Here is a 21,931-nt window from a genome sequence, read left to right as displayed (position 1 = left end):
CAGGTCTGTGTCTCTCTTGTTCAGGAAACCCCACGGTTGCGTGCAGAGCTCCAGGTAGAGTCTCACCTCAGCAGATCAGAAGGGAAGGATCATCTCCCTCATCTTGCCAACTACACTTTCTGCAGCCCAGGACACATTTGGCTTTCTAGGTGGCAAGTGTCAGGTCACGTCCAGTCTTTCATCCACCGGTGTTCTCAGCTCCTTCTCCACAGGGCTGCCCTCAGCCCATTCATCCCTCAGCCTACGCTGCCCCTGGTGATTGCTCTGACATCCAGTTGCAGGGCCTTGCACTCAGCCTTGCTGAAATTTATGGGATGCACATCGGGCCATTGCTCAGGCTTCTCGAGGTCCTGCTTAACAATCCCTTCCTTCCAGCATGGCAACACACCACTCAGCTTGGTGTCATCTCCAGACTCGCTGTGGGTGCACCTGACCCCATGGCTGTGACATCAAGGAAGGCATTGGAGAGCACTGGGGGCAGAACAGACCCTTGAGGGTCACCATTTGTTCATGGCTTCCATTGATCCTGATCGAGTTTCTCAGGAACTCACTGTGCGAATGACAGCACAGGCATTTAGGTGCCAGCAGCACAGCACTTCTGCTCCTAGAGATGGTACTTCCTCAAGGGAGTAGAGACCTAGGAAGATTTCTTCTCTTTTATCAGAGTATTCACCTGCTCACTTAACTTGCTCAGTTAGGGTGATTCAGCAAGGAGATGTGTTAACAATTAAGTAACTCAAACTGCTTCCTGCTTCTCATTTTCTAGATTTGTAGGCACATGAAAGACAAGGAAGTGATTTGTGATTTGCACCTCTTCAGCAAAAGAAAGTCCAGTTCAAATAACCTACTGGCTTTTTACGATTCAGTGGCTATTTCAGTGGAAAAGGGAATGGCTACAGATGTTATCTACCTGGATTTCTGCAAGGCCTCTTGTAGGAGTGACGGGGGGTCAGCACAGTCGGGACGGACGGAGACGAGAGATCTCTGAAGCCAGGTCGTGGAACTTGTGGTTTATTGCAGAGGGCTTGGGTGCAGGGCCCTGCTGGGAGCTGCCAGCCACAACTCAAAGCAGGCCCGAGAGAAGAGAGGGGTAGAGAGGATGAGAAGGTAAGAGTGTAAAAGGCAAGATCTAAGAGACCAGAGGTAAGAGAAGAGCTAAGAGCATAGAAAAGTAAGAAAGTAAGTAAGCGAAGTTCCCGTTACAATACAATAAATCATCTTCTGTGTTGAATATTCTGATTCTCACTAACCAATCTACTACAACATACAAATCCTATTGCATTTGCATACAACCTATAAGAATCAATACATGACCATACTGTGCTACATTTTAAACCCCATAAACTACTCTTTGGACCCCTTCGGCCAAGCTGGCAGGGTCTGCTCGGATCCTTGGACCTGCCTGCTTGCAGAGGGTCTTGTTTCTTCAAAAGGGGATTACCTTCAGCCAGCCACACCATGGTTTTCCTGTTATTCAGTAACTAAGGGAACTCAAAACTTGCTTTCATTTCAATCTCGCTTATAGTTTCCATATTCTCAAAATCTTTTGACAGACAATCATATTTATAAGGCTTTCCTGTTTCATCTTCCCCAAAAGTCTCTGACATGGTCCCCACAAATTCCTTCTTCCTAAATTGGAAGCACAGAGATTTGATGGAGAGACTGTTCAGTGGACAGGGCTTTGGCACCATGTAAATGACAAAACCAAGTTAACTCCAAGGAAGGGAGTTCCTTATAGGAACAACCAGCTGCACACATTTCACTCTGTCACATTTATTTTCCTGAGGACCTCTACAGATCCCTGAAGGAAAGTCTCTCATTACTGCTTTTGTCAGCAGCACACTCTGCATTTTTTCAGATTTGATTTACAGGGATGGAGAATCTCATTTGAGCTTTGCTGTAGGATTGCTCTGATGAACACAGAGTCAATAAGGCATTGCAAGGAAAACACAGCAGCGTAAGCCTCTGCTTTAGAATTCTGACTTTGAAGCAGGTTCTACACCATATTAGTTGGTCCCTATTTACCCCCAGTTTCTGGGTTCTCCACTGTGATCTTCTGTCTGGTTTTGAGACAACAACATTGGTGCTTTTGTTTACCATCTACAATAGTACCATGCCCATTTACTACTATACATAAATATATACATGAACACATATGTCAAGGAGTCAGAGAATGGTTTGGGCTGCAAGAGACCCTGAAGAACCCTTTGAGGGATGGTGCATCCACACCTTCAGAGAGCTGAACATGAGCCATCAGTGTTCTCAGGTGGCCAGGAAGGCCCATGGCACCTGGCCTGGATCAGCAATGGGGTGGCCAGCAGGAGCAGGGCAGGGATTGTCCTCCTGTACTCAGCACTGCTGAGGCCACTCCTGGAATCCTGTGTTCATTTTGGGCCCCTCACCGCAAGACATGGAAGTGCTGGAGTCCAGAGAAGGGCAGCAAGGCTGGAGAAGAATCTGATAAGGAAGAGGTGAGGGAGGTGCAGATGTTTATCCTGAAGGAAAAGGAGGCTCAGGGGGGGACCTTATCACTCTCCACAACTCCAGATAGGAGGATGTAGCCAAGTGGGTCACTTTGTTCTCCAGTCAACCAATGATGGAGCAAGGAGAAATGCCTTCAACTTGTGTATGGAGACATTCAGGTTGGTGATTAAGGGAAACATCTTTATTGCAAGAGTAATTAAGCTTTGGAATGGGCAACCCAGGGAAGTGGTGGAGAAACTTATTATTATCCCTGAAAATATCCAAAACACAAGGAGAAGAGACATTCGCAATATGGTTTACTGGGTGTCCTGGGTTCACTATATGATGCTTTTAGTAGTCTTGTTCTGTTTATGCTGAATACTAAGTTTAGCATCTTTAGGACTTGTTCCAGAGAGTGAAGGGGGCAGACAAGAAGCAGCAGTTTGTTTTCAGACTCTGCACTCACTCCTCCACATTCCCGCTCCTGGTCAGTGTTGTCTGCAGATGGACAGACAGCAGGACAGAGCGCTCCTTTGGTTTAGTTAGTTTTATCTAGCTGAGGCAAAGCAGTTCTCTGGCCTGAGGGTTTTTCTCCCATTTTCTCTGGACCTGTTCAAACCTGCTCTGGCCTGAACACCAGCAGAGCACCGGCAGCTCATACTTGGGGCCCACCGGGCCGGGCCTGGGCCGCGGCATTTCCAGCGCCTGAGGGGCTGATCAGAGACTGAGTGAGCTGAGCTGCAACCCGGGGAGGGGACTTTCTCAGTTTGTCATCTCTTTTGGAGCAGCAAGGAATTTTTTGTTTAATATTGGTAAGGTTAATTGTTTATTAAACAGGTTGATTTCCACTTTTCTCCAAGGATGTATCTCCTCCTGAACCAGTTGAGGAGAGGGGCCAATTGAATCTGTTTTCCTAGAGGGGCCCCTTTGAGGGTTCTCTACAGAATTTGCCACGAACCAGGACACTGAGCATGGTGGTTCACAATCAAAATTTGGACTTGATGATCTTGGAGGCCTTTTCCAACCTTAATGATTCCATGATTCTAAGGACAAAAGGGAAATTTTTTAAAATACCTGGTGCTCCAATGCCATCTCTGTGACTAGAAAATCTCATAAAAATCCTTTTGCATGTTAAGCACTTCCCAGGAGGGCAAGACAAGCAGGAAACTTCCACAGCGCCTGTGTCACAATGTACTTTGGTGTGCCTGAATCACTGTGGCTGATCTGGCTTTTGGAGAGTTTTGGTCACTTGTCATGCTGTCACATGGGGTGTTGCACAAAGCTTCTGAGTGAGCTATAAATGCAGACAGGTGAGACACTCTGCACACACCACAGCCCTGCACTGGAGGAATTGCCCTCAGCTCTCGCAGCCCTGCAGCTGACAGCAAGGTAAGAGGCACCCTTGGCACAGGAGAGCTGGAAGGGCTTCTTGGGCAGCTGCTGTGAAGTGCAGGGCAAGGGCAGGAGGCTTTAGTGCTGGGCTGAGAGCTGCAGCACAGCCGTGAGGCTCTGCTGTGTGCGTGTGCAGAGACTGAAGCCATCTCTCAGGGCATGAGGAGATGGATGGCTGCTGCAGGAGAGACAAACCTGACCCAGGGACAGCCTGGAGGGGGCCACTGATACACAGTTGTGGGGGGTGACTGGGAGAGTATTTACAGCTTAATCTTCGGTATGAACCTAAACAAACACACACAACTAATTTGAACTGAGTAGTTGTGGGCACATGTCTTGTTTGATGTTTTCCCTCAAAACTGAAATTTCTGTCATGTTCTTACTGCTTTCCAGCTGCTGCTATGTTTCTATTCTGCTAAAAACTTACTACTTTTCCTTTTCTGCACCACACTTCCCATAATTCTCTGTCTGGAGGAGAAAGTCTTCTCACAAGCTGTGCTTGTTTTCTGTCTCCCTTTTCTGCAGGCTGCCATCCAGCTCCTATAGCAAGGAATCTGCACGCCAGAAGTCCTGCAGAGATGGGCAACGTCACCATTATTGAGCATGCCAACTTCCAGGGTCTGTCCAGAGAATTTACCACTAACATTTCCAATCTAAAAGATGTAGATTGGAATGATATTGTCTCCTCAGTGAAAGTAATTGGCCAGCCTTGGGTGGCTTATGAGCATGTTGATTACAAGGGTCGGTTTCTGGTATTTGAGGAGGGAGAATATGACTCTGTAGGTAAAGAGATGAATGACAAGAACAGCTCTCTGCAGGTGATCAGGGAAGATCTGCACAATCCCCAGATCACTCTCTACCAACACGTTGACTACAAAGGGAGGAGCAGAATAGTAAGAGAAGCAACCAACCTGGCTGGGGGAGAAGATGATGACATTGTGTCTTCCCACAAAGTCCAGAGAGATGTCTGGCTGCTGGGTGAGAACAGTGATGGAAGTGGGCCTCAGCACCTTGCCCTAGCCCATGAGGACCTTCCAAATTACAAGGCAATTGACTCCAAGTACAAGCTCTCCTTCCTACACCCCATGCGCCTCACTATGGCTGTTACAATGCAAATCCTGCAGCACTGAGAAAAGATGCTCCCTGTGCCTTCCTGCAGCCTCTCTCCTCCTGTTCTCACCCACTGACACAGCCCTGGCCACTTTCCCAACGCTTCCTGTTCCCTCAGCCCCCCACTGCAGGAAATATTTTCACAGCAGTGCAGTAACAAACCTTGCTGTCCCACACTGCTGTCTCTGCCCTGGCTTCATCACCAACATGGGACAATATCTGCCCATTCTCTGTCCTGTCATGAGTAACAGCTCAAAGCAGAAAATCTTGATTCCAGGAGGCCATACATGGTTATTGGAATGTGATAGGCACAGCTACCCCTGCCCCTGGGAGGAGTGCAATCCTACAGAACAGCAAAGGAAAGGTTCAAGGAGAGAAATATGGATGGAGTGCTAATACAAAGGGTTGAGTTTTGTTTAGTTTGGGGTTTTTTTTGTTTGGATGGTTTTTTTGTTTTCATGGGGTTTTTTTAATTGCATAGGATTCTTGTAAGTTTTTATGTAATAGGAGGATGAAGTAAAGATGGAGAAGGACTCTGACCCTTCAGTGGAGGGTGTTACATTTGACAAGAGAGCAAGTAAGAGCGGCTGCTGAACTGGGAGGGAACTCTGCCATTGGGGCTATGGAATTGATAAATACACAACAAGTAATCCCCACATTTTTGTACATATGACTTGATGATGACATTTTTTCAAGGAAATTGAACAAAGAATGCAATTAGCCAGAAAGTGACAAAGGTTTTGAAATCTTCCTGAGAATTACTGACACAAAGATTTATTTGGGAAGGTACTTCCCTATTCCACTGCCTTCCTCACAGCAGATACAAGGAAAGAAGATTACTCAAGGCCATCCTCAAGAGATGTTTCAAAAAGTACAAGGGTGGAGGCTCTCCAGGGTCTCTTGCCTTTCTGCCAGAGCTGAGCAATCGTTAGTATGAGTTTTTATTCCTTTTTTTATGTCTGAGTTTCCCTGCTGCCATCTAAGACTCTTTCCAGCTGTCCTTTGCTGAGCCCCTCGGATAACAGGAGCCTTGTCTTCTGCAGGCTGAACAGGACCAGGCCCCTCAGACTCTGCTGGTTCATGGGATGCTCCTGTGCCATCCACTGGCCTGTATGGGGCTCCACCATTTTGTTCACATTGTGCTTTTTATAGGGCATCTGAAACAGATGCAGTATTCCGGGTGTGCCCTCTTTTCAGAGGAGATGGAATAAACTCTTCCCTTCCCCTGCTCCTCCAGTCCTCATGCTGTGCAGGATGCAAGTGCCCTTCAACATCTTATCCACCACAGAAAGGAGACAGAGAGAAGCCATTCTGACAGGACTGGAATTAAACTCTCAGGGGTTGCATGTACTCAAGAGTGGCATGCCTGAGGCAGGGTAAAACCTGTACAGAAGTACTGACTAGAACAGCTCCTCTTCAAAAGGAGTCTAAATAAAGAGTTTGTGGGATTGAAAAGAACAAAATAGGAAAATCCTTTGCTGACAGACTACAGGAAAGTTGGAGTTAGGTGACCAGGGTGCTTTTCTCTTCCTCTGCCCATGCTCCAAAGAGTTGAGATGTGTGAGTCAAGTGAGCCAACTCTGTGAGTGTGAGAGGGCGTCTGACTGAAACCATCAGGAAAGCAACAATGGCAGTGCAACCTCAATGCTGAGAGAGGCCCAGTTTTAAAACCCTTTGTCACTTTCTGGCTAATTGTATTCTTTGTTCAATTTCCTTGAAAAAATGTCATCATCAAGTCATGTGTACAAGAACTTGAGGATTACTTGTTGTGTATTTATCAATTCAATTTGCCCAACATCAGACTTCCTTCCCAGTTCAGCAGCAGTTCTTACTTGCTCTGTTGTCAAATATAACACCCTCCACTGAAGGGTCAAAGTCCTTCTCCATCTTTACTTCATCCTCCTATTACTGAAAAACTTACAAGAATCCTTTGCGATTGAAAAAAAAAAAAACAAAAAAAAAAAAAAACAAAAAACAAAAAACAAACCAAAAAACCAACCAAACAAAAAAAGTCCCAAACCAAACAAAACTCAACCCTTTGCAATAGCAGATGTAAAAGTTCCTGAAACCACCCCATCCATATTTCTCTCCTTGAACCTTTCCTTTGCTGTTCTGTAGGATTGCACTCCTCCCTGGGGCAGGGGTAGCTGTGCCTATCACATCCCAATCACAGTGTATGGACTCCTGGAACAATTGAGGCTGGAAGGAACCTCCAGGGGTTTTCTACTTCCAGCTGTTGCTCATGACAGGACAGAGAATGGGCAGATGTTTTCCCATGCTGGTGATGAAGCCAGGGCAGAGACAGCAGTGTGGGACAGCAAGGTTTGTTACTGCACTGCTGTGAAAATATTTCCTGCAGGGGGCTGAGGGAACAGGAAGCGTTGGGAAAGTGGCCAGGGCTGTGTCAGTGGGTGAGAACAGGAGGAGAGAGGCTGCAGGAAGGCACAGGGAGCTGAGAGGGGCACTGAGCCTCAGCACAGGGAACACAGCTCCAGCTGGGCATGGCAGCCACACACACAGTGGTGGAGGAGGCTGAGTTCAAACTCGTCCCAGTGAACTTGCACATGGCTAAACAGATCATGGAATACTATGTCATCCATCCTCCCTTATCAAGAAACTACAAGTTTAAAAGCACAAGACAGTTGTTTCCACAGGGATCAACCCCTCTGTCACTTCAAAGTTAGGAAAACTTACTGTTTGGTTGTGTGATTTGGTGAGTAGAAGACTGTATCACCAGCATGATCCATTACTGTGATAGATTGCATGAGATATAATCAAACATCTAATATTTTAAAACAGTCTGAATGGGAGAGTTTGGCCAGGATCACAACAATAATCAACATGCCCACCAAGACTATAGCACTCGTTGAGTCAAGCCTGAGCCCACTGTTACTCAACAGTGAATCTGGAAGAAGAATATTCCTTTCAGGAGAGATCCATGAAAAACATCTCAAATTGACTACCCAACACATTTTCTTAGCACTCACAGACATCTCTCCAAGAAAGGGAAATATTTATCTACACTGAACAGTCCATAAAACAACCCACTGTTGCTTGCAAGAGAGTCTTTATTGGCACCAACCCAAAAGAGGTTACAGACAGTGGAACAGGCCAAGGTACCACAAGGGCTTTGTAAAGCAAATCACAAAGGAAGGGACACGAGCAGGGGCAGAGATCAGAGATTTCCTGCTGGGACTGCACCTTCCCTCAGGGTCACAGGCTCTGCAGTCTAAGAGTCACGGCCAGGGCGCAGGGGGCGCAGGAAGGAGAGCTTGTCATTGAAGTCAATTGCCTTGTAATTGGGAACGTCCTCATGGGCTCGGGCAAGGTGCTGAGGCCCACTTCCATCACTGTTCTCACACAGCAGCCAGACACCTCTCTGGACTTTGTGGGAAGACACAATGTCATCATCTTCTCCCCCAGCCAGGTTGGTTGCTTCTCTTACTATTCTGCTCCTCCCTTTGTAGTCAACGTGTTGGTAGAGAGTGATCTGGGGATTGTGCAGATCTTCCCTGATCACCTGCAGAGAGCTGATCTTGTCATTCATCTCTTTACCTACAGAGTCATATTCTCCCTCCTCCAATACCAGAAACCGACCCTTGTAATCAACATGCTCATAAGCCACCCAAGGCTGGCCAATTACTTTCACTGAGGAGACAATATCATTCCAACCCACTGCTATTAGGTTGGGAGTGTCAGTGGTGAATTCTTTGGACATGCCCTGGAAGTTGACATGCTCATAAATGATGATTTTTCCCATGTCTGCAGGACTTCTCGTGTTTGGATTCCTTGCTGTAGGAGCTGGATGGCAGCCTGCACAAGAGGAAGACACAAAACAAACAATGCTTGTAAAAAACCTTTACATACCAGATGGAAAATGATGAAAAATGTAGAGTGGGAAAAAATAAAGAAGGGAAAGCAACACATTTTGAACAAAGAATAAACATAGCAGCAGCTGGAAAGGAGTGAGGGCATGAGGGCATGATATAGAAATGTTCACTTGGAAGAGAATGTAAAATGGGGTATATACCCATAACTACGCAGTTTTAATTAGATATACGTGTTGGTTTACATATATCCCCCAGAGTAAGTCATAAAATACTCTCCCAGTCACCCCCCACAATTGTGTATCTGTGGCCCCCTCCAGGCTGTCCCTGGGTCAGGTTTGTCTCTCCTGCAGCAGCCATCCATCTCCTCATGCCCTGAGAGATGGCTTCAGTCTCTGCACACGCACACAGCAGAGCCTCACGGCTGTGCTGCAGCTCTCAGCCCAGCACTAAAGCCTCCTGCCCTTGCCCTGCACTTCACAGCAGCTGCCCAAGAAGCCCTTCCAGCTCTCCTGTGCCAAGGGTGCCTCTTACCTTGCTGTCAGCTGCAGGGCTGCGAGAGCTGAGGGCAATTCTTCAAGTGCAGGGCTGTGGTGTGTGCACAGTGTCTCACCTGTCTGCATTTATAGCTCACTCAGAAGCTTTGTGCAACACCCCATGTGACAGCATGACAAGTGACCAAAATTGTCCAAAAGCCGGATCAGCCACAGTAATTCAGGCACACCAAAGTACATTGTGACACAGGCGCTGTGGAAGTTTCCTGCTTGTGGCAATTAGTAGTCTTGCCCTCCCGGGAAGTAATAAAATGCAGAAGGAATTGTTATGGGAGATATCCAGTCATGATTCCAGGTCACAGAGATGATATTGGAGCACCAGTTTTTGAAAAAAAAAAAATCCCTTTTGTCCTTAGTGTCATGAAATCATTAATTTTGAAAAATGCCTCCAAGATCATCACGCCCAACCTTTGCCCAAATACCACCATGAAGTAGAGACCCTTCAAGGTTCCTTCCAGCTTAAATGCTTCAAGGAGTCCATACACTCTCCTTGGCCTGTCTGGCGGGACAGCTACCCATGCACCAGAGATGAGTACAAGCCTACAAAACAGAAAGAAATGGTTCAGGGAGGGATATGCAGGGGAATGTTAGAGCAAATTTGCATTTGCTCATGCCAAGATTTGTTTTGGGGTGTATTTAATCAAAGACATAATCCAAACAAATGAGGAAGTGTCACATCCAAAAATCTAACAAAGGATTCTTGAAAATTTTTCAGTGATAAGAGGAAGAAGTAAAGGTGGAGAAGGACTTTGAGCCTTCAATAGAGGGAATTACATTTGACAAGATAGCAGGTGAGAGCCTGTGGAGGAATGGGGAGGGAAGTCTGACTTTGGGGAAACAGAGTTCATGAATGTCCAACAAATAAACTTGAGGGTGTTGTACACCTGACCTGACAATGACACTTTTTCATTGAAATTGAACAATGGATGCAATTAGGCAGAAAGTGACAAAGGCTTTTAAACCATCCTTACAATTACTGACAGAAAGATAGATTGTGGAAGGGAGGTCCAAGGCCTTGGTCACAAGCAGAGCAGCTTCCAAACATGACCAGGTTACTCGTGGCCATCTTCAAGTGATTTCGCAACAATTCCTATGGTGGAGATTCCCCAGGATCGCTGACCTTTCTTCCAGTGCTGAAAAACTCTTAGGGCTATGGTTACTTTCCTTATTTTCAGTCAGAGCTTCCCTGTTTCCAGATAAGACCCTTTCCAGATGTCCTTTTGCTGAGCCCCTCTGAGAATCCTTAGCCTTGTCTCTTCCATGGCTGAGAAAAATTTTCATAATGATGTCAGAAAATTTTAAATCACACCACCCAAAGAAGTTGGATAGTCTGCATACTCTGAGGTTTTCCAGACCTGACTGGATGAAGCCACCAGCAGCCATAATTCACCTCACAGATGTCCCTGTGTTAAGCAGCTGACTGGATCCAATGACAACCAAAGGTCGCTTCCAGCTTGAATTACTCACCAATCCTACCATCCTCCTGGCTCCCTGGATCATTCAAGCTCATCACATAAGGACCAAGACAGGCAAATCCCAGTATTTCCTGAGCCAGACTGCTCCTGAGGAATCCTGCTGTAAATAAAGATGATCAATGTCCCTTGTCCAACCATTCAGCCTTGTCAGACCAAGGCTGTCCTGATGGGGATTTCTGTGCACTGACATTGCCTCAGTGGATCTAATGAGCTCCTTTGCATTGTCCTTGCACTCAGCAATTAATGTGTCCCTGCAATTTGTCTCTCCACAGTTTAATGTTTGGGGCTTTCTTGGTGAATTTGGCTTTTTGGAAGGGCAATTTTTCAAGATGTGGTTCTCCATCTTGCCAGGGAGTACAAGTACAATCACATCCAACTACAAGTGCAAGAAAAAGAGAATTGAAAGAGCATCTGTGGATCTGTAGGATTTCAACACACAATATACTCGTCTGAGAAAGCCCATGATAGTTCCTACAAATAGCTGATCAAGATTGAAAGTAAAAGGGAAGAACACAAAAGTTACATGAGAGTGGTTCTCCTGTGGGAAAAGCCCCAGTTCCAGGGTTTCTGTCTGGCCAAGTCACTTTTCGAGTGCCGTGTGTAGGGAGAGCTCAGGATGAGCAGGGTTCAGCCCCAGGAGCTCCTCAGCTCAGCTGCTGCAGCCCAGGCTGCAGGCTCTCTGTCCAGGGCTGCTCTTCCCAGTGCCACTGGCCAGGCTGCAGGGACAGCCCGTGCTGGGCTTGGCTGTGTGACCCAGGGACAGGCACCTGGGCACGGAAAGGACACGGCCACGGCCACGGCACCGGCTGGCACACACCAGGGGCTGCCCTCAGCCACCCACAGCTGACACCACCAGCACTCCCACTGAATGCAATGGAAGACAGCCCCGTCTCCTTCCTCCTCTGCAGCCAACACACATGGAAGCCCTCTAGTGAAGACCTGCCCACCCTCACTCCCCACAGCCACAAGCACTGCCCAGCTGCTCCCAACGGGACTGAGAGCCCCCAGCCTGTCCAGACTCACACCTGGCTCTGGGCTCTCTGACCAGGACACCCTTTGGTGTCTCCTAGTCTCTGGCTAGTGCAGCTTGGTGCTTGAGCCAGCCCACACACAGCACACACTGTTCTCATTGGTGTTCTGGCAGTCGTGGGTGCCTTGAATTCCAGCACGAGTCTCCTGCTGGACTGAAATCCCTGTCTATATCCATGCCCTGCTTGCTGGCTGCTCCAGCTCAAACTTTGCTGGCAAATCCCACTGGTATGACTCCTTTTGAATCAGAAAGGCCTTTGTTAGATAAACGTCATAGACCAGATGCTGTCGTATTTCACATACCCTTACAAGTTGGTCTTCCCATACTTTAAATTTCCATGTGCTGGAAGCCTGCAGACACAAAGACCATGATCGATCTTAGTGGGACAGAAGGAAACACCTGTAGAGATGGTGAATGAAGAAGAGCATCCCTACCACAGGATTCATTGGCCCAGAGCTTATGGGATGCTGTGTTCTGGAATTCTGCAGATTCCCAGGAACACTCAAACCATGTGATCAAGTAATGACACTCTCCACACTCCAACAAAATGTTTTCCTTCAGTGCTCCCTGTAGATTGCTCACCAAGTCCAGCAGGTTTCTGGAGAAGCGCCACTGAAAATGGCCATCCTGGGTGTTCCACAGTCTCAGATCCCAGGAATCAGAGAGGCAGAGTTTTCAAGAGCACATCAAAGGTGTTGTCACCTGTGTGATCACAGAAGAAATTATTTGCAATAAGACCTCTGTGTCAGCATCCGTTTGGATCCTGTGACCATGAGATCTTTCAGGGCACTGCAAAGAGCTCTCATGGCTGTCAGCAAAGTCTGGCATCAGGGAGAATAAATAGAGGTAGAACATAATTTGTGCCTGTGTAGTGAAGAAAAGAAAGGAGGATCAGGAAGTGAGGAGAACCAAGATCTCCGGATCAAAGATTTCAAAAGCAAAAATAAGCTGGGGCAGCATGATCTCAGCTTTCTTGTTCCATAGACAGAAATAGAAACAGTTGATGCAAGAAAAATATTAAAAAGAAACACTACCTGAAACATTTCCTTCAGCCTGAACTAGGGAAATGCTTGGAGTCATACTTAGCACAAGACTGTGACTTGACAAGGGTGGAACACTATCTCTTAACATATTCAAGTGTATAATTACACGACTGACAGTATAAGGCACCATTTACAATATTCAGTAATTTGCACAAAATAAATATCTGCAAAGATCTCTGGTGGTTTTTGCCATACCTCTGCTTTAGAATTCTGACTTTGAAGCAGGTTCTACACCATATTAGTTGGTCCCTATTTACCCCCAGTTTCTGGGTTCTCCACTGTGATCTTCTGTCTGGTTTTGAGACAACAACATTGGTGCTTTTGTTTACCATCTACAATCGTACCATGCCCATCTACTACTATACATAAATATATACATGAACACATATGTCAAGGAATCAGAGAATGGTTTGGGCTGCAAGAGACCCTGAAGAACCCTTTGAGGGATGGTGCATCCACACCTTCAGAGAGCTGAACATGAGCCATCAGTGTTCTCAGGTGGCCAGGAAGGCCCATGGCACCTGGCCTGGATCAGCAATGGGGTGGCCAGCAGGAGCAGGGCAGGGATTGTCCTCCTGTACTCAGCACTGCTGAGGCCACTCCTGGAATCCTGTGTTCATTTTGGGCCCCTCACCGCAAGACATGGAAGTGCTGGAGTCCAGAGAAGGGCAGCAAGGCTGGTGAAGAGTGTGATAAGGAAGAGCTGAGGGAGCTGAAGATGTTTATCCTGAAGGAAAAGGAGGCTCGGGGGGGGGGCCTTATCACTCTCCACAACTCCAGATAGGAGGATGTAGCCAAGTGGGTCACTTTGTTCTCCAGTCAACCAATGATGGAGCGAGGGGAAATGCCCTCAGCTTGTGTATGGAGACATTCAGGTTGGTGATTAAGGGAAACATCTTTACTGCAAGAGTAATTAAGCTTTGGAATGGGCAACCCAGGGAAGCGGTGGAGAAACTTATTATTATCCCTGAAAATATCCAAAACACAAGGAGAAGAGACATTCGCAATATGGTTTACTGGGTGTCCTGGGTTCACTATATGATGCTTTTAGTAGTCTTGTTCTGTTTATGCTGAATACTAAGTTTAGCATCTTTAGGACTTGTTCCAGAGAGTGAAGGGGGCAGACAAGAAGCAGCAGTTTGTTTTCAGACTCTGCACTCACTCCTCCACATTCCTGCTCCTGGACTTTGTTGTCTGCAGATGGACAGACAGTGGGACAGATCTCTCCTTTGGTTTAGTTAGTTTTGGCTAGCTGAGGCAAAGCAGTTCTCTGGCCTGAGGGTTTTTCTCCCATTTTCTCTGGACCTGTTCAAAGCTGCTCTGGCCTGAACACCAGCAGAGCACCAGCAGCTCATACTTGGGGCCCACCGGGCCGGGCCTGGGCCGCGGCATTTCCAGCGCCTGAGGGGCTGATCAGAGACTGAGTGAGCTGTGCTGCAACCCAGGGAGGGAACTTTCTCAGTTTGTCATCTCTTTTGGAGCAGCAAGGAGTTTTTTTGTTTAATATTGGTAAGGTTAATTGTTTATTAAACAGGTTGTTTTCCACTTTTCTCCAAGGATGTACCTCCTCCTGGACCAGTTGAGGAGAGGGGCCAATTGAATCTGTTTTCCTAGAGGGGCCCCTTTGAGGGTTCTCTCCAGAATTTGCCGTGAACCAGGGTACTGGGCATGGTGGTTCACAATCAAAGTTTTGACTTGATAATCTTGGAGGCCTTTTCCAACCTTAATGATTCCATGATTCTAAGGACAAAAGGGAAATTTTTTAAAATACCTGGTGCTCCAATGCCATCTCTGTGACTAGAAAATCTCATAAAAATCCTTGTGCATTTTAAGCACTTCCCAGGAGAGCAAGACAAGCAGGAAACTTCCACAGCGCCAGTGTCACAATGTACTTTGGTGTGCCTGAATTACTGTGGCTGATCTGGCTTTTGGACAGTTTTGATCACTTGTCATGCTGTCACATGGGGTGTTGCACAAGGCTTCTGAGTGAGCTATAAATGCAGACAGGTGAGACACTCTGCACACACCACAGCCCTGCACTGGAGGAATTGCCCTCAGCTCTCGCAGCCCTGCAGCTGACAGCAAGGTAAGAGGCACCCTTGGCACAGGAGAGCTGGAAGGGCTTCTTGGGCAGCTGCTGTGAAGTGCAGGGCAAGGGCAGGAGGCTTTAGTGCTGGGCTGAGAGCTGCAGCACAGCCGTGAGGCTCTGCTGTGTGCGTGTGCAGAGACTGAAGCCATCTCTCAGGGCATGAGGAGATGGATGGCTGCTGCAGGAGAGACAAACCTGACCCAGGGACAGCCTGGAGGGGGCCACTGATACACAGTTGTGGGGGGTGACTGGGAGAGTATTTACAGCTTAATCTTGGGTATGTACCTAAACCAACTCACACAACTAATTTGAACTGAGTAGCTGTGGGCACATGTCTTGTTTGATGTTTTCCCTCTAAACTGAAATGCTCTCACTCCTTTTCAGATGCTGATATGTTTTTATTCTGCTAAAAACATTCTACTTTTCCTTTTCTACACCACACTTCCCATAATTTTCTCTGTGGATGAGAAAGTCTTCTCACAAGTTCTGCTTGTTTTCTGTCTCCCTTTTGTGCAGGCTGCCATCCAGCTCCTATAGCAAGAAATCTGCACCCCAGAAGTCCTGCAGAGATGGGCAAAATCATCATTTATGAGCATGCCAACTTCAAGGGCATGTCCAAAGAATTCACCACTGACATTTCCAATCTAAAAGATGCAGATTGGAATGATATTGTCTCCTCAGTGAAAGTAATTGGCCAGCCTTGGGTGGCTTATGAGCATGCTGATTACCAGGGTCGGTTTCTGGTGTTTGAGGAGGGAGAATATAGCTTTGTAGGTAATGAGATGAATGACAGGATCAGCTCTCTGCAGGTGATCACTGAAAGTCTGTACAATCCCCAGATCACCCTCTATGAACACATTGATTATCAAGGGAAGAGCAGAATAATAAGAGAAGCAACCAACCTGGCTGCGGGACATGACAATGATATCATTTCATCCCACAAAGTCCAGAGAGGTGTCTGGCTGCTGTGTGAGCACAGTGATGGAAGTGGAAGTCAATACCTTGCCCGAGCCCATGAGAATGTACCAAATTACAAGGCAATCGATTTCAACGACAAGCTTTCCTTCCTGCGCCCCCTGCGCCCTGGCTGTGGCTGTTAGAATGCAAATCCTGCAGCGCTGAGAAAAGATGCAGAAATTTGACACCCGGATCTCCGCCTCTGCTGGTGCTGCCTTTTCCCCCAGTGTCACAGGACCACCGAATGTCAGCGCTCTCTGCTCTGCTGCACTGCAGAGCTGCACTTCTCCATCCTGCCTTGCACGCTGCTCCCACCACACCAATGCAAGAATCATCAGGATTGATCATATGAGAGTGTCCAAGCTAGAGGAGGCAATGCCACATGTGTGAAACCTGTTGTACCCTCAGCTGGAATTCCAGAGTCCTGGGCTATGGAATGTAGAAGCATTGCAGGTTGTGTGTGTGGCTAAGTGAAACAGAGAGTGTCAGTGCAGAACCAGCATCACTTCTTTTGTAATTTGCATTGCAATGCCCTTGAGCTACTGTAGCCTCTGCCATTGTCTTTTATCCATTTTCTGTTGCTGCCATTAAAGAATCCTTTGCAATCAGCATGGGGTCTGTTTTGTGCATCTTTGGAATAGATAAATACTGTTCTTCCAGGCTGAGATGTCTCTGTGTATCCAGAGAATTGTCCACACGGTCACTTGCCAACATTTTTCCTGGATGTCTCCTGCAGAATTTTGTTTCCTTCTGGTTTACCTGCTCATTAACAGTGGGGTCAGGCTTGACTCAAAATATCTTGTTGAGCATGTAGATCATTGCTGATCCTGGCCAAACTCTCACCTCCAGATTGTACCTGGCTATCACATGCTTGGTTGTATTTGAAGGCAGTGATTGTAGCAATGATGCATTCTTCTACTGCCCTAAATCACATCATAAACAGAATGTTTTCAATAATTTCAGTTCTTTAATCCTAATGGTAAAACCTGCCTTGTTTTTCACACCTGAAATAGCCCAATAAGGAATGAGGAATGACAAGGGTAGATCAGGTAGATCAGCGCAGTAACAAACCTTGCTGTCCCACTCTGCTGTCTCTGCCATGGCTTCATCACCAGCATGGAAAAATATCTGCCCATTGTCTGTCCTGCCATCAGCAGCAGATTGAAGCAGAAAACCCCTGGAGGTTCCCTCCAGCCTAAATTCTTCCAGGAGTCCATATACTGCACTTGGAATATGATACACACAGCTACCCGAGCCCCAGAGTGTTGTGCAATCCTAGAGAACAGCAAAATAAAGCTTCGACATCAAATATGGATGGGGTGGTTTCAAGAAATTTACATATGGTGTTACAAGTGGGGGGAGGTGTCGCAGACATTTCTCCACAGAAATCCTTTCTTTCGGATTTCTGCGTCTTCTGGAGGCCAGAGGCTTCAGAAGACAAGGTAAACAATTATTATCAGCTGCTGGGGAATGCAACAGGGACACCTTGATTGGCTCATTTCCTATGTTTTTAATTAAGGGCCAATCACCAGTGCAAGCTAGGGGACTGAGTCCTTGGCCACAACTTTGTTATAGATTCTTTGTATCTATTCTTGGCCTAGCCTAGCTGCTCTGCAAACCTCTCTCTATACTCTATTTAGTATAGTTATGTATTATATATAATATCTTAATAAATCAGCCTTCTGATTCAACAAACAAGATTCACCGTCTCTCTCACCAGCAGCTGCGCCCACTCAGGCGCAGTAATAGGGAGGTTTGTTTGTTTGTTTGTTTGTTTGTTTGGTTTGGTTTTTATTGCAAAGGACTCTTCTAAGTTTTTCAGTAATCAGAAGATGAAGTACAGGTGTGGAAGGACTTTGACCCTTCAGTGGAGGGGATTACATTTGTCAAGAGAGCAGAGAACAGCTGCTGCTTAACAAGGAGGGTAGTCTGACCTTGGGGAAATGAAATTTATAAATACACAACAAGTAATCCTCAAGTTCTTGTACACATGACTTGATGGTGACATCTTTTCCAGGAAATTGAACAAAAAATGCAATTAGCCAGAAAGTGACAAAGGTTTTTAAAACTTCCTGAGAATTACTGACAGAAAGATTTATTCGGGATGGGACATCCCTATTTCACTGCCTTCCTCACAGCAGATACAAGGAAAGAAGGTTACTCAAGGCCATCCTCAAGAGATTTTTTCAAAAACTGCAAGGGTGGAGACTCCCCAGGGTCTCTTGCCTTTCTGCCAGTTCTGAGCAATTGTTAGTATGCGTTTTTATTCCTTTTTTTATGTCTTAGTTTCCCTGCTGCCATCTAAGACTCTTTCCAGCTGTCCTTTGCTGAGCCCCTCGGATAACAGGAGCCTTGTCTTCTGCAGGCTGAACAGGACCAGGCCCCTCAGACTCTCCTGGCTCATGGGATGCTCCTGTGCCATCCACTGGCCTGTATGGGGCTCCACCATTTTGTTCACATTGTGCTTTTTATAGGGCATCTGAAACAGATGCAGTATTCCGGGTGTGCCCTCTTTTCAGAGGAGATGGAATAAACTCTTCCCTTCCCCTGCTCCTCCAGTTCTCATGCTGTGCAGGATGCAAGTGCCCTTCAACATCTTATCCACCACAGAAAGGAGACAGAGAGAAGCCATTCTGACAGGACTGGAATTAAACTCTCAGGGGTTGCAGGTACTCAATAGTGGCATGCCTGAGGCAGGGTAAAACCTGTACAGAAGTACTGACTAGTACAACTCCTCTTCAAAAGGAGTCTAAATAAAGAGTTTGTGGGATTGAAAAGAACAAAACAGGAAAATCCTTTGCTGACAGACTACAGGAAAGTTGGAGTTAGGTGACCAGGGTGCTTTTCTCTTCCTCTGCCCATGCTCCAAAGAGTTGAGATGTGTGAGTCAAGTGAGCCAACTCTGTGAGTGTGAGAGGCCATCTGGCTGAAACCATCAGGAAAGCAACGATGGCCGAGCAACCTCAGTGTTGAGAGAGGCCCAGAACATCAATGACACACCAGATCACTCCTGCAAATGCACCTCCTGAAAGCATCACTTTGCAATCTTCTTGTGCTTCTCTTGGCTTGGCAGCAAACTGCTCTCCTAACTGGCAAACCTACACTGAAAGTTTGCTTAGAGTCAATCACTGATGAGACAAAGAAAGTCAAGAAATAGAGCAGACCTGTTGGATCTCAAGTGCTTCAAACAATTATTCTCTGGTGTTAGATGAGTAATAAAGCTGCTGTATGCACACAGAAATAGGGTAACTTTTCTGTTTGGGGAAAGCAGGAAAGTTCATTGTGAGGGGCTGCAGCTGCTCTATTCTCTGATCCTTTCACAATATTCTGAGTTTCTTTTGCAGAAAGATTTTCTTTCCCTGATAGACAACTTTTCAGGAATTCTGAAAGAAGGCCTGGACAAGGAATGAGATTGTGTATATCACCTATGATATGTCCTGGATGTGATTCTCACTCTAAATGAGTCAGAAACCCCGAAGATATTGTGAGCAGGATCAAAGTGTGTTGTGGGAGGGAGGTGCTCGTGCGTTTTGCTGTGAATTAATGAAGGAAGGGGAAGGGAAAGTGCGAGGTATTTCCAGAACAGACTAGCCAATATATGTGCTGTGAGCATGCACATCTGTAATGTGAGATTATCAGCTGAGACCCTTTCTTTAGAGCAAGATTCCTCAGGAGCAATACAGCTCAGGCGATACTCGGATTTGCCAGTCCTGATCCCTAAATCATGAGCTTGAGTGACTATGTAAGGCAGGAGGATTGTGGGATCACAGGACAATTCAGGTTGAAAGTGACCTTACGGTGCCATGGGGTCCAGTCTGCTGCTTGGTAAGGCCAGAGACCCTGGGGAATCTCCACCCCTGTGCTGGTTCAGAAATCACTTGAAGATGGCCACCAGAAACCTGTTTTCCTTTGGCGGCATCTTTCCTGTGAAAAAGGCCTTGATCTAGGGAGGAACTTTCCAAAATAAATCTTGCTATCAGAAATTCTAAGGAAGATTTTTAAAACCTTTGTTACTTTCTGGCTAATTGCATTCTTTGTTCAATTTCCTTGAAAAAAGTCATCATCAAGTCATGTGTACAAGAACTTGGGGATTACTTGTGGTGTATTTATCAATTCCATTTCCACAACGTCAGACTTCCCTCCCAATTCAGCAGCAGTGGTTACCAGCTATAATGTCAAATGTAACACCCTCCACTGAAGGCTCAAAGTCCTTCTCCATCTTTACTTCATCCTCCTATTACTGAAAAACTTACATGAATCCTTTGCTACAAAAAACAGAACAAACAAAATTCAAAAAAAAAAAAAAAAAACAAAACAAAAAAAAACCCTTTGTAACAGCAGATATAAAATTTCCTGAAACCACCCCATCCATATTTCTCTCCTTGAACCTTTCCTTGGCTGTTCTCTAGGATTACACTCCTCCCTGGGGCAGGGGTAGCTGTGCCTATCACATGCCAAGCACAGTGTATGGACTCCTGGAACAATTTAGGCTGGAAGGAGCCTCCAGGTGTTTTCCAATTCCAACTGCTGCTGAAGGCAGGACAGAGAATGGGCAGATATTGTCCCATGCTGGTGATGAAGCCAGGGCTGAGACAGCAGTGTGGGACAGCAAGGTTTGTTACTGCACTGCTGTGAAAATATTTCCTGCAGGGGGCTGAGGGAACAGGAAGCGTTGGGAAAGTGGCCAGGGCTGTGTCAGTGGGTGAGAACAGGAGGAGAGAGGCTGCAGGAAGGCACAGGGAGCTGAGAGGGGCACTGAGCCTCAGCACAGGGAACACAGCTCCAGCTGGGCATGGCAGCCACACACACACAGACAGACAGACAGACAGACAGAACTATCCTCAGGGACCATCCAAAGGGCCCTTGGCAAGCTCCAGCACTGGCACCGTGTGCACCTCATTGTAAATTGGCTGCTCTCTCCCAGAGCCATTCGGGCCCGAGCCATCCAATGCTGGACCCAGGCCCCTGGCAGCCTTTACAAGGATAAAAGCAAAAGACTGGAAGAGTTCTTCTCCTCTCAGGACCAATAATCCCACAGCTTTACTGTGGAATTACTCCAGGGGATCGTTTATGGGGAGTAGTTGGTGTCCCAGGAGAAAAAGAGAGGGAATGCCTAACGAGGGGAGAATTTTACACCTGGGGGAATGGGGGATGGAGGAATAGGACCACAGCCAATGGGACACAATTGAGGAACGGGCCAGGGGATGAGTAAACCCGGGACAAACTACTACCAGCAAGCATCAGGAGTGGGGAACACCATGTGATCAGTGCAGATTATCCAACACCCAGAGCAAAACCAACTAACTAACTATTTAATGCAATAAAGCACCTCATGTGGTTCAAAGAGGCCAAGTGCAGCTCCTGTCTGTGACCAGGACAAGGAAATCAGGGCACACAGCAGGCCAGCACAGAGAGAGAGGAACCCTGCAGGGCAGAGCTGCCATGGGACAGCTGCCACAGTGCCCAGCTCAGGGCTGCAGCTCTCATCAGGCACTGCTGCAGGAGGGCTGAGACTCTGCTCGTCCAGCTGAACTTGCACAGGACTCACCAGGTCCTGATCTACCTTGTCATTCCTCATTCCTTATCAGAATATTACAGGTGTGAAAAACAAGACAGGTTTTACCATTCGCATTATAGAATTCAAATTAGTGAAAGCATTCTGTTTATGATGAGATTTAGGGCAGTGGAAGACTGCATCATTGCTACAATCACTGCCTTGACATACAACCAAGCGTGTGATAGCCAGGTACAATCTGGAGGTGAGAGTTTGGCCAGGATCAGCAATGATCTACATGCTCACCAAGACATTTTGAGTCAAGCCTGACCCCACTGTTAATGAGCAGGCAAACCAGAAGGAAACAGAATTCTGCAGGAGACATCCAGGAAAAATGTTGGCAAGTGACTGTGTGGACCATTCTCTGGATACACAGAGACATCTCAGCATGGAAGAGCAATATTTATCTATTCCAAAGATGCACAAAACAGACCCAA

General features: G+C 46.7%; 1 protein-coding gene and 1 pseudogene across 1 annotated transcript; one reads left to right on the top strand and one right to left on the bottom strand.

The window, feature by feature from the left end:
* Nucleotides 1-8,140: 8,140 nt before the first annotated feature.
* LOC134414981 (epidermal differentiation-specific protein-like) lies at nucleotides 8,141-8,725 on the bottom strand (annotated as a pseudogene).
* Nucleotides 8,726-14,936: 6,211 nt separating this feature from the next.
* On the top strand, nucleotides 14,937-16,435 carry LOC134415125 (epidermal differentiation-specific protein-like). Its single transcript, XM_063150425.1, has 2 exons — nucleotides 14,937-14,980; nucleotides 15,500-16,435. Exon 2 carries the CDS (start codon nucleotides 15,553-15,555, stop codon nucleotides 16,081-16,083), a length of 531 nt encoding a protein of 176 aa, XP_063006495.1. The 5' UTR covers nucleotides 14,937-14,980; nucleotides 15,500-15,552; the 3' UTR covers nucleotides 16,084-16,435.
* Nucleotides 16,436-21,931: the final 5,496 nt, after the last annotated feature.

This window comes from Melospiza melodia, chromosome 2, assembly GCF_035770615.1.
Source record: "Melospiza melodia melodia isolate bMelMel2 chromosome 2, bMelMel2.pri, whole genome shotgun sequence".
Taxonomy (NCBI): Eukaryota; Metazoa; Chordata; class Aves; order Passeriformes; family Passerellidae; genus Melospiza; species Melospiza melodia.
Note: the sequence above shows the minus strand (reverse complement) of the source record. Positions and strands in the feature narration are given on the sequence as shown.